Below are 12,122 nucleotides of genomic sequence, written 5' to 3' on the forward strand. Positions count from 1 at the left end.
AAAAAAAAAAAAAAAAAAAAAAAAAGACCGGGTCTTCCTCTGTTGCCCAGGTTCCAGTGCAGTGGTGCAATCACTGCTCACTATAGCCTTGACCTCCTGGGCTCAAGCAGTCCTTGCACCTTAGCCTTCCTAGTAGCCAGAGGACAGTTTTGCACCACCACACCCAACTAATTTTTTTCTTTATCTTTTTTTTTTTGAGACGGAGTCTCGCTCTGTCGCCCAGGCTAGAGCACAGTGTCGTGATCTCAGCTCACTGCAAGCTCCGCCTCCCGGGTTCACGCCATTCTCCTGCCTCAGCCTCCTGAGTAGCTGGGACTGCAGACACCTGACACCACGCCCGGCTAATTTTTTGTATTTTTAGTAGAGACGGGGTTTCACCATGTTAGCCAGGATGGTCTCGATCTCCTGACCTCGTGATCCGCCCGCCTCGGCCTCCCAAAGTGCTGGGATTACCAGCGTGAGCCACTGCGCCCGGCCCTTTTGTTTGTTTGTTTGTTTGTTTGTAGAGATGGGGTCTCACTATGTTGCCTAGGCCAGTCTTGAACTCCTGGGCTCAAGTGATCCTCCCACCTCAGCCTCCCAGAACGCTGGAACTACAGGCGTGAGTCTCTGTCTCACCTGCTTTTTTGTTATATTAAATAAAGTAGCAATGAGCATTTTGCATATACAAAAAAAGAGAGAAAGAGAGAAATGTGGGGAATATAATTCACCAGAGAGAGGCGCTTAATGGAGACATTCAGCAAGTATCAATAGCAATAACTGGGAGTGACAGTCCCAGAAGTGGCCGGGTTCATCTGGGCAAGGAAAGGCTTTCCCTGTAGGCGCAGCAGCCACATTTCCTCAATCCTACGTTAGGGCTCATGATCTGCTGAAAACAAGTATGCTTCTAGAAACAAAGGGATAACAGATGAAGTTGGGGCTGCTCCTGGATGGGTCCCTAGTAGTTTCCGTGTCCAGCTTTGTCCACTTCAACTCAGGACACAGCAGGCAGAAGTGATCATAGATCCATCAAGGGCATAGCTGCCAGGCAGCCCCAGGGACAATGGGTCCCACCCACATCAGCCTGCAGAGAAGCTGCGGGGGGCCGTCCACTGCCTAGGTGGGGTCCCAGCACAGGCACTAGGCTCTACTCAGTCCAACCAGGGCCTCTGCCTTCCTCTGGTCTGTGCCGCATAGAGTGGAGATGGCCCTGTGGCAGGGGTTCTGCAGGCTCACCGAGTTGCAGGCGTTGGCTCTCTCCACCTTCGAGAGGTTTCTCACATCTGTGTTGAATACATTCATCTTCTCCACCAGGGTGGTGAGTGCTGTCTCGGTGGCCTCGCCAACCTTCTCATAGACACCTTTGGCCTGAGATGGGCAGAGGAGGAAGAGGAAGTTGGTGGCCCAGGCTCCCACCTGTCACACCCACCTTCCACCTAGTGTAAGAAGGAAGCAAACCACTGCCTCCCTTGCACGCTGGCAGAGGACTGGGTGTACTGGGTCCCCTTCCTCCAACCCTTTCCTCCTGGCCTTCAGAGGAGGCTCAGACTCTGAGCCAACTGGAAGGGGAAGGAGAGGTTACCTCGTTGAAGTCCAAGGAGGAGTCATTGCAGAGGGCACAGATGGTGGCCAGCTCCACCAGCCCGTCATACTGCCCTGGCCGGACTGGCTTATCATTCTTCAAGCTGGCAGCAGGGTCGGAGGAGGAAGGGACAGAGACAGTGGAGAAGAACAGGGAATGAGATGCAGAGAGGGCACAGGAAGAGCAGGCAGCAGAGGGTCAGGAAGGACAGTGGGGAGAGCCAACTTGGATATCAGGAGAGAACAAGCTCAGGGAGGAAGGGGAGAGTGAAAGGAAAGCAAAACCACATGGAGGGCCCCAGGGAAAAAGGGGGTGTGGGGAGGGGCATGAGGAGCTGGGGAGAAGTTGCCTAGGTGACTTACACCTCTCCCTCTGGAGCGTAAGTGGAGCCAGTGATGGAGAACTCATTCAGGAGGCAGATGTCCCCATCCACCTTATCAATGATAAACATCTGCAGGGGAGAAGGGCAGGCACACAGATGTCCACCTCTCCCCATCCCGAGGCGGGCGCCTGCATCAAAGGAGGCCTACGCTGCCAACACCTACCCTCCCACCCTCCTACTCACCCCTCCCTGTCCCCCACCCCCCGTATACCCTACCCACTTCCCACCAAGCTATTGCAATCATTCTCCATCAACAGCCTTAAAACAATCGTTACTGAGACTGGGCGAGGTGGCTCACACCTGTAATCCCAGCACTTTAGGAGGCTGAGGCGGGTGGATCACCTGGCAGGAGTTCAAGACCATCCTGGCCAACATGGTGAAACTCTGTCTCTACTAAAAATACAAAAATTAGCCAGGCGTGGTGGCACGTGCCTGTAATCCCAGCTACTCCGGAGGCTGAAGCAGGAGAATCGCTTGAAGCTGGGAGGCAGAGGTTACGGTGAGCCGGGATCATGCCATTGTACTCCAGCCTGGCAACAAGAGCCAAACTCTCAAAAAAAAATAAAAAAATAAAAATAAAACACACACACACAAACAAGAGTGACTGCAGGCTGTGCTGGAGCTTCTGTAGATCAGTTAATAAAATAAGATGGAACACAATAAGGTATGGTGGGGACTGTGGCAAAGAGCCGACCTGTTGGCACCTGGACCATCTATAGCTCCAGCTGCATGTGGCCAGATCTTCCAGTTTTGCAGGAAGAGCTAGAAATTCAGGTTATCTTCCTATGAAATCTCTTGACTTTTTCTTCCTTTTTTTTTTTTTTTTTTGAGACAGGTTCTTGCTCTGTTGCCCAGGCTAGAATACAGTGGTGTGATCATAGCTCATTGCAGCCTCAACCTCCCAGGCTCAAGTGATCCTCCCACCTCAGTCTACCCAAGTAGTTGGGGCCACAGGCACATGCCACCATGCCTGTCTCTCTCGCTCTCTCTCTCTTTTTTTTTTTTTTTGGTAGAAATTTGGTCTCACTATGTTGCCCAGGCTGGTTTTGAACTCCTGGGCTCAAGTGATCTTCCTGCCTTGGCCTCCCAAAGTGCTGGGAGTACAGGTACCCACCATGATGCTGGGAGTACAGGCATGCCCAGCCTCCTGACTTTCAAAAATATGGGCAATTCTTTTTTTTTTTTTGAGATGCAGTTTCACTCTTGTTGACCAGGCTAGTGCAATCTCGGCTCACTGCAACCACTGCCTCCCGGGTTCAAGTGATTCTCCTGCCTCAGCCTCCAGAGTAGCTGGGAGTACAGGCATGCACCACCACACCCAGTTAATTTTGTATTTTTAGTAGAGACAGAATTTCGCCATGTTGGCCAGGCTGGTCCTGAACTCCTGACCTCAGGTGATCCACTCACCTTGGCCTCCCAAAGTGCTGGGATTACAGGCGTGAGAATTCATTCATTTTTATGAAACACGACAGGAGCCAAGTCACACAAGTCTGTGGTCTGGCTTTGTGGCCTGTGCATTAGAGGGATGTGGAGAACGCAGTGCCCAGGAGGAGTGGCCTACCCTGAACCCTGGGCAAACGCAACAGAGACTGGGCTTTTCATTCCCGAGAAGGGAGATTGTTAAGATGCGTTCCAAGACAAAAACCTGTGGTCAGAAAAAAACTTGGGAACCTCTGGGTTAAACAAAGCAGAATCCGTCATCTTTACACAGTCAGCCTCCTCTAAGGCTTTCAAATACCAGCAGGTGTTGTGGGTCTCTCCCAGGAGCCAAGGTTACAGCCTTTCTCGCCCTGATCTGACCACACAGCCCTCGCTTCTCAGAACAGCAATTTCTAGTTCATGGGTGTAGTCTTCCACAAAACTCTGTGTAGGGCAGGGGTTCTTGGCCTGAGGTCAGTGGAAGACCCCTCAAGGAGCCCAAGAACTGAGACAGCCAAGAAAAAAATGACAGCTTTTCTTGTTCTCAAGCTGACATTTGACATTTCCTTCCAGTTATGCATGTTGTCAACAGACCACATTAGTATTAGCAAAACCTGTGACTGTCACCAATTTAATCACAGATACTTTCCTCCTATCACATTACCGCTGTTGCAGATCTCTCAAAATAGCATAATTTATGCTCACCACTGCTTCAACACTATGATAGTGCTTAGACCCACTGCAAGAACTCCCTATTTAATGCCTTAATAAAGAAGCATGTATGTTGCCAAATTACAAAGTTGTTTTTAAAATATTTTGATAGAACTATATTTCACAATCATTGGTTTCCTCTGTAACCCTATGTATTTTTCATACGTATTTTTATATTTTTTACTTTGTTATTTTCATTTTTTTTTTTATTATTATTATTTGAGACAAAGTCTCTCTCTGTTACCTAGGCTGGAGTGCAGTGGTGCAATCTCAGCTCACCGCAACCTCTGCCTCCTGGGTTCAAGCAATTCTCCTGCCTCAGCCTCCCAAGTAGCTGGGATTACAGGTGCCTACCACCATGCCCGGCTAATTTTTTGTATTTTTAGTAGAGATGGGGTTTCACCATGTTGACCAAACTGACCTCAGGTAATCTGTCCGCCTTGGCCTCCCAAAGTGCTAGGATTACAGGTGTGAGCCACCGCATCTGGTTACGTTCCTTTTTTTTTTTTTTTTTTTTGAGACAGAGTTTTGCTCTTGTTGCCTGGTGGAGTGCAATGGCACGTCTGCTCACCGCCTCCGACCTTCCCAGGTTCAAGTGATTCTCCTGCTCAGCCTCCAGTAGCTGGGACTACAGGCATGTGGCGCACCACGCCCAGCTATTATTGTATTTTAGTAGAGACAAGGTTTCTCCATTGTTGGTCAGTAGCTAGTCTCGAACTCTGACCTCAGGTGTCTGCTCACCTCGGCCTCAAAGTGCTGGGATTACAAGGCGTGATACTGTGCATGGTCTTTTTAATTTTTTTTAAGATGGAGTTTGTTGTTTTGTTGCAGGCTGGGGTGCAATGGCGCGATCTCAGCTCCTGTAACCTCCCCTCCTGGGTTCAAGCGATTTCCTGCCTCAGCCTCCTTTAGTGCTGGAGTACCAAGCATCCGCCAACACACCAGCTAGATTTTGTTTTTTAGTAGAGACGGGGTTTTGCATGTTGGAAGCTTCCTCGAAAATTCTGACCTCAGGTGATCCCACGTACCTTGGCTCCCAAAGTGCTTGGGATTAAAGGAGTGAAGCCACGTTGCCTGGCTTCTATGTATTTTATTTTAGTTTTTTTTAGAATGGAGTCTTGCTCTGTCGCCAGGCTGGAGTGTGGTGGACAATCTCGGCTCACTGCAAGCTCCACTCCCAAGGTTCACGCCGTTTTCCTGCCATCAGCTCCCGAGTGCTGGGGACTACAGGCACCCGCCACCATGGCCGCTAATTGTTTGTATTTTAGTGAGACGGGGTTTTCATCGTGTTAGCCCAGGATTTTCGTATCTGTTTGTGTTCGCCGGCTCTGCCTTCCAAGGTGGGATTACAGGCCGTGAGTCAGTGCCCTGCCTCCTAGTATTTTTAAAATAGAATCTGGCCAGAGCCAGGTGGCTATCCTTAACCGACTTTGGGAGGGCCGAGGGGAGCGATCACTTGAAGGTCAGGAGTTAGAGACCAGCTGGTCACATGGCGAAACAGTTCTTACTGAAATACAAAAATTAGCTTGGCGTGGTTGGAGTGTGCTATAGTCCAGTCTTGGGAGGCTGAGGAAGGAGATTGCTTGCTGGGGAGGTGGAGTTTGCGTGAGCTGAGATTGTGCAACTGCACTCCGCCTGCCGGTAACGAGTGAGACTTCATCAAAAAAAAAAAAAAAAAAAAAAAAAAAAAAACCAGAATTCTGTTTTATTTATTTTTTAATTTTCTATTTTATCTTTAAGAAGATGTGGTCTCACTGTGTTGCCCAAGCTAGTCTAAAATTCCTGGGCTCAAACAATCCTTCTGCCTCAGCCTCCCTAAGTGCTAGGATTACAGGCATGAGCCACCATACCTGGCCCTATTTTATTTCATTTTTTGTGTGTGTGAGGGTCTCACGCTGTCGTGCAGGCTGGAGTACAGTCGTGTGATCACTGCTCACTGTAGCTTTGACCTCCTGGCTCAAGCAGTCCTCTGGGTTCAAGTGATTCTCCTGCCTCAGCCACCTGAGTAGCTAGGACTACAAGTGCGCACCACCACATCGGGCTTTTTTTTTTTTTTTTTTTTGGTAGAGATGGACTCTTACTATGTTGCTTAGGCTGGTCTCGAACTCCTAGGCTCAAGTGATCCCCATCCTCCCACCTTGGCCTCCCAGAGAGATTACAGGCCTGAGCCACCACCCCCGGCCTGTTTTATTTTATTTCATTTTATTTTACTTCTTTTCATTTCATTTTATTATTTAAGACAGAGTCTTACTCTGTCACCCAGGCTGGAGTGCAGTGGAGCAATCTCGGCTCACTGCAATCTCTGCCTCCTGGGTTCAAGCGATTTTCCTGCCTCAGCCTCGCCAGTAGCTGGGATTACAGGCACACACCACCATGCCCAGCTACTTTTTGTATTTTTAGTAGAGATGGGGTTTCACCATGTTGGCCAGGCTCATCTCGAACTCCTGACCTCATGATCTGCCCACTTTGGCCTCCCAAAGTGTTGGGATTACAGGCGTGAGCCATTGCACCTGGCCTGTTTTATTAGTATGCATTTGAAATATCATCCTGAGAAGAGCTCAACTGCAAAGGGGTGTGAGGCACAGAAAAGATTAAGAGCCCCACTTTAGGAAATGCTGTTCACGGTCAGTGTTGGCAGGCTGGGCGGGCCCTGTCATGAGTGACCATTCAGGAGGGCCATCCACTTCACAGGCAGAAGCTTTGGGGCCACACAGACTTGAGTTTGAAACTCAACTCTGTAACTTATTAACTGTCCATCTTGGGGGAAGTCATGTAATCTCTGAGCCTTTTTCTTCTTCTAAAAAAAGGAAGTTAGGTTGGGTGCTGTGGCTCACACCTATAATCCCAGTACTTTAGGAAGCCAAAGGGGGCACAACACTTGAGGCCAGGAGTTCAGGACCAGCCTGGCCAACATGGCGAACCCTGTCTCTATTGAAAATGCAAAAAAATTAGCCAGGCATGGTGGCAGACACCTGTAGTCCCAGCTACTAGGGAGGCTGAGGCAGGTGAATCGCTTGAACCCAGGAGGCAGAGGTTGCAGTGAGCCAAGATCACACCACTGCACTCCAGCCTGGGTGACAGAGTGAGACCCTGCCTCAAAATCATAATAATTTTTTTTAATTAAAAAAAATGGGCCGGGCCGGGCGCGGTGGCTCAAGCCTGTAATCCCAGCACTTTGGGAGGCCGAGACGGGCGGATCACGAGGTCAGGAGATCGAGACCATCCTGGCTAACACGGTGAAACCCCGTCTCTACTAAAAAATACAAAAAACTAGCCGGGCGAGATGGTGGGCGCCTGTAGTCCCAGCTACTCGGGAGGCTGAGGCAGGAGAATGGCGTAAACCCGGGAGACGGAGCTTGCAGTGAGCTGAGATCCGGCCACTGCACTCCAGCCTGGGCGACAGAGCAAGATTCCTTCTCAAAAAAAAAAAAAAAAAAAAAATGAAGTTAATGAGACAGTCCTCTGAATGGGCTATTGTGGGGGATGAGAGACAATGTGTGGTAGTGCCTGGTGCATGGATGGTGGTCGGAGTGAGCTGTCTGGCTGGGACACAAGGGTCCTCTCTGATCCCCTTCATGGCAGACAGGATGGTGTTCTACTGCCCTTTGAGCATTTTGCAAGCCCAGATGAGAAGCCAGCAGTGATGAAGGGAGACATCTATCTTTGGAGGGCCCATTTTACCCCCACAGGCAGCCTTCTGACTGAGTGCGCTGCCCACATTGCTCCTGACCTTGCAGACAGACATCTGGTTGGTGGTGAGGGTGCCTGTCTTGTCGGAACAGATGACAGAGGTGCAGCCCAGGGTCTCTACGGAGGGCAAGCTCCTTACAATGGCATTCTTCTTTGCCATCCGGCGGGTACCCAGGGCCAGGCAGGTGGTGATGACTGCAGGAAGACCTGTGGGGAGGGAGGGAGGGCGTGAGGGAACCTGCAAGGGGAGGGAGGGTATGGTCTATAGTCTGCTAAATAGTAGCCCCCAGCTGGGCACGTTGGTGCACACCTGTAATCCTAGCACTTTGGGAGGCTGAGGCGGGAGGATCGCTTGAGGCCAGGAGTTTGAGACCAACCTGGGCAACACAGCGAGACTCCTCTGATAATATTTAAAAATTAGCTGGGCATGGTGGTGATTGCCTGTGGTACCAGCTACTTGGGAGGCTGGAACAAGAGGATTGTTTGAATCCAGGAGTTTGAGATTACAGTGAGTTATGATTGTGCTACCATGCTCCAGCCTGGGCAACAAGAGTGAGACCCTGTCTCTATTAAACAAACAAACAAACAAACAAACAAACAAACAATAATGGTCCCTAAAGATACCAGATCCTAATCCCTGGAGCCTGTAAATGTTACCTTACTTGGAAAAGGGGTCTTTGGGGCCAGGCGTGGTGGCTCATGCCTGTAACCCCAGCACTTTGGGAGGCTGAGGCGGGTGGATTGCTTGAGCCCAGAGTTTGAGACCAGCCTGGCCAACATGGTGAAACCCCGTCTCTACTGAAAACACAAAAATTAGCCAGGCATGGTGGCGTGCACCTGTAATCCCAGCTACTTGGGAGGCAGAGGCAGGAGAATCACTTGAACCCAGGAGGAAGAGGTTGCACTGAGCCGAGATTGTGCCACTGCACTCCAGCCTGGGTGACAGAGAGAGACTCGATCTCAAAAAAAAAAAGAAAGAAAGAAAAAAAAGGCCGGGCACAATGGCTCACGCCTGTAATCCCAGCACTTTGGGAGGCCGAGGTGGGCAGATCACGAGGTCAGGAGATTGAGACCATCCTGGCTAACACAGTGGAACCCGTCTCTACTAAAAACACAAAAAAATTAGCCAGGCATGGTGGCGTGCGCCTGTAGTCCCAGCTGCTGGGGAGGCTGAGGCCGGAGAATGGTGTGAACCTGGGAGGCGGAGCTTACAGTGAGCCGAGACGGCGCCACTGCACTCCAGCCTAGGCGACAGAGCAAGACTCCGTCTCAAAAAACAAAAAAGAAAAAAATAAAAGAAAGAAAGAAAGAAAGGAAAGGAGTCTTTGCAGATGGGATTGCAAATGGGAGGAGAAAAGAAAGGCTTTCGTACCTTCGGGGATGGCAGCCACAGCCAAGGCCACGGCAATCTTAAAGTAGTAGATGGCCCCGCGGATCCAGGAGCCCCCATGGACAGGGTCATTGAAGTGGCCAATGTTGATGAGCCAGACAGCCACACAGATGAGGGAGATGACCTTGGAGAGCTGCTCCCCAAACTCATCCAGCTTCTGCTGCAAAGGGGTCTTGTCCTGTTCTGTGGCAGCCATTTGGTCTCGGATTTTCCCAATCTCAGTGCTCACACCGGTGGTGGCCACAATGCCCAAGGCCTTGCCAGCTGCAATGTTGGTGCCCTGGGAAGGGAAAGAGGAGGCAGGGAATCAGGCAAGAGGTGACCTTCATGCCGCATCCCCCCACGCCATCTCTTCTCACACTGCCATGTTTCTCTCCAACCCGGGCACCTGGCTTGACTAAGCGTGTGACAGCTGGTCCCAGATTGCTCACCGAGAAAAGCATGTTCTTCTTGTCCTGGTTGACAGCTCGGGGGTCAGGAACGGGCTCCGTGTGCTTGATGACAGATACAGACTCGCCTGTGGAGAAGGGGCCAAGGGGTTTTCGGATGACATCATGTCCTTCTCCCAGGCTTCCTGCGCCTAACTCCCTGCTCAGCAGGACAGCTCCTGGTAAGGACCAAGTAGCCATCCTGGGGGATGTCTGGACTCTAGAAGAAGCCACTGAAGGCAGCTAGGAAATCCATTGCTCCTTTTTTTTTTTTTTTTTTGAGACAGAGTTTCGATTTTGTCACCTAGGCTGGAGTGCAGTGTCAAGATCTCAGCTCATAGGCTGGGCGCGGTGGCTCAAGCCTGTAATCCCAGCACTTTGGGAGGCCGAGACGGGCGGATCACGAGGTCAGGAGATCGAGACCATCCTGGCTAACCCGGTGAAACCCCGTCTCTACTAAAATACAAAAAAACTAGCCGGGCGAGGTGGCGGGCGCCTGTAGTCCCAGCTACTTGGGAGGCTGAGGCAGGAGAATGGCGTAAACCCGGGAGGCGGAGCTTGCAGTGAGCTGAGATCCAGCCACTGCACTCCAGCCTGGGCGACAGAGCGGGACTCCGTCTCAAAAAAAAATAAATAAATAAAATAAAATAAAATAAAATAAAATCTCAGCTCACTGTAACCTCTGCCTCCCAGGTTCAGGCAATTCTCCTGCCTCAGCCTCCCAGGTAGCTGGGATTGCACATGCCATCACACTTGCCTGATTTTTTTTGTATTTTTAGTAGAGACGGGCTCTCACCATGTTGGCCAGGCTGGTCTCGAACTCCTGACCTCAAGTGATCTGCCCACCTCAGCCTCCCAAAGCGCTGGGATTACAGGTCACCGTGCCCGGCCAGAAGTCCACTGCTCTTAAAAAGACCTTGACCCGAGCCCAGCTTGACCACTAACAAGCTGTGTGACTTTGATCACCTAACTTCCATGTGCTCCTCTGTAAAATGGGGACAAGGACATGTACACTGCAAAACAGTATCTTGGGTAAAAATCAAATAAGTGGACATATTTGGAACCACACTTTCAACTGTCAAGCATGTTTCTGGGAAGAAGGGGGACCCACCCTTAGAACCATGCCTCCCTCACCCTAAGAGCAAGGGCTCAGCAGCAAGCCTGGGCCAGCCTAGCCCTTGACCCCTGGGACCATGGGGAATGTTTTCTGTCTCTTCTTCGCTTCTCCCTGCCAGTGCAGAAGCAGAAGCAGCTATGGTGGTTTTATAGAGACAGGGTCTTGCTCTGTTGCCCAGGCTAGAATGCAGTGGTGTGATCATAACTCACTATAACCTCAAACTCTTGGGCTCAAGTGATCCTCCCACCCCAGCCTCCCAAACAACTGGGACTACAGGTGTGCAGTACAATGCCTAACTAATTAAAGAAAAAAATTTATAGAGATGGGGTCTTGCTCTGTTGTCCATGCTGGACTCCTGTGGTAATCATAGCTCACTGTGGCCTCAAGCTTCTGGGCTTAGGCAATCCTCCCACCTCAGCCTCCCAAGTAGCTGGGACTACAGGTGCACATCACCCACCCAGCTAATTTTTAAAAATTTTTTTATAGAGATGGGGTCTCGCTGTGTTGCCCAGGCTGGTCTCAAACTCCTGACCTCAAGTAATTCTCCTGCCTCAGCCCCCCAAAGCACTGGGATTACAGGTATGAGCCACCACGCCCGGCCTAGCAGCCATGGTTTTCAGTGTATCTGAACCCCCTATCTTGTCCTAGAATCTCATGGCTCCTCCCTGGAGGATTTTTGAGGAGGCTGAAGGAGACAGGACAGTTCTCGAGGTGTGTGTGGCCTTATGTCCAGGTGGAAGGGGTGGGCTTGCGGCTATCTAGAGAGTGGGCAACAGCGTCCAGCCTTCTCCCACTACCCGTCCCATTTCAGGCTTGGGACAGAATGGAAACGTCAAGCAGGCTGGGCGCAGTGGGTGGCTCACACCTGTAATCCCAGCACTTTGGGAGGCTGAGGCAGGTAGATCACGAGGTCAGGAGTTCAAGACCAGCCTGGCCAAGATGGTTAAACCCTGTCTCTACTAAAAATACAAAAATTAGCCGAGTGTGATGGTGGACGCTTGTAATCCCAGCTACTCCAGAGGCTGAGGCAGGGAATTGCTTGAACCCGGGAGGCAGAGGTTGCAGTGAGCCAAAACTGCGCCACTGCCCTCCAGCCTGGGTGACAGAGCAAGATTCCATCTCAAAAAATAAAAAAGAAAACGTCAAACAGTGCTGCCACTGCCACAGCCACTGCTAGTGAGCCAGAGGGAGGCCCCAGTGCTGGGGTTTTTGAGATGGGGTCTTGCTCTTGTTGCCCAGGCTGGAGTGCAGTGACATGATCTTGGCTCACTGCAGCCTCAGCTCCTGGGTTCATGCGATTCTACTGCGTCAGCCTCCTGAGTAGCTGGGACTACAGGTGCCTGCCACCATGCCTGGCTAATTTTTGTATTTTTTGGTAGAGACAGGGTTTCACCATGTCGGCCAGGCTGGTCTCTAACTCCTGA

The 12,122-nt window shown here is 50.8% G+C and overlaps 1 protein-coding gene across 1 annotated transcript in view; it reads right to left on the minus strand.

Moving 5' to 3' along the window:
* ATP2A1 (ATPase sarcoplasmic/endoplasmic reticulum Ca2+ transporting 1) overlaps window positions 1–12,122 on the minus strand; it is a 29,939-nt gene that overhangs the window by 10,671 nt on the left and 7,146 nt on the right. The window contains exons 7-12 of the mRNA XM_017864422.1: window positions 9,585–9,670; window positions 9,136–9,433; window positions 7,804–7,970; window positions 1,924–2,012; window positions 1,562–1,664; window positions 1,216–1,347 (exon numbers count right to left, since the gene is read on the minus strand). Coding sequence (XP_017719911.1) covers window positions 1,216–1,347; window positions 1,562–1,664; window positions 1,924–2,012; window positions 7,804–7,970; window positions 9,136–9,433; window positions 9,585–9,670 — 875 coding nt within the window. The remainder of the gene's footprint in view (window positions 1–1,215; window positions 1,348–1,561; window positions 1,665–1,923; window positions 2,013–7,803; window positions 7,971–9,135; window positions 9,434–9,584; window positions 9,671–12,122) is intronic.

Source organism: Rhinopithecus bieti, unplaced genomic scaffold (assembly GCF_001698545.2).
Source record: "Rhinopithecus bieti isolate Rb0 unplaced genomic scaffold, ASM169854v2 scaffold_76167, whole genome shotgun sequence".
Lineage (NCBI taxonomy): Eukaryota > Metazoa > Chordata > Mammalia > Primates > Cercopithecidae > Rhinopithecus > Rhinopithecus bieti.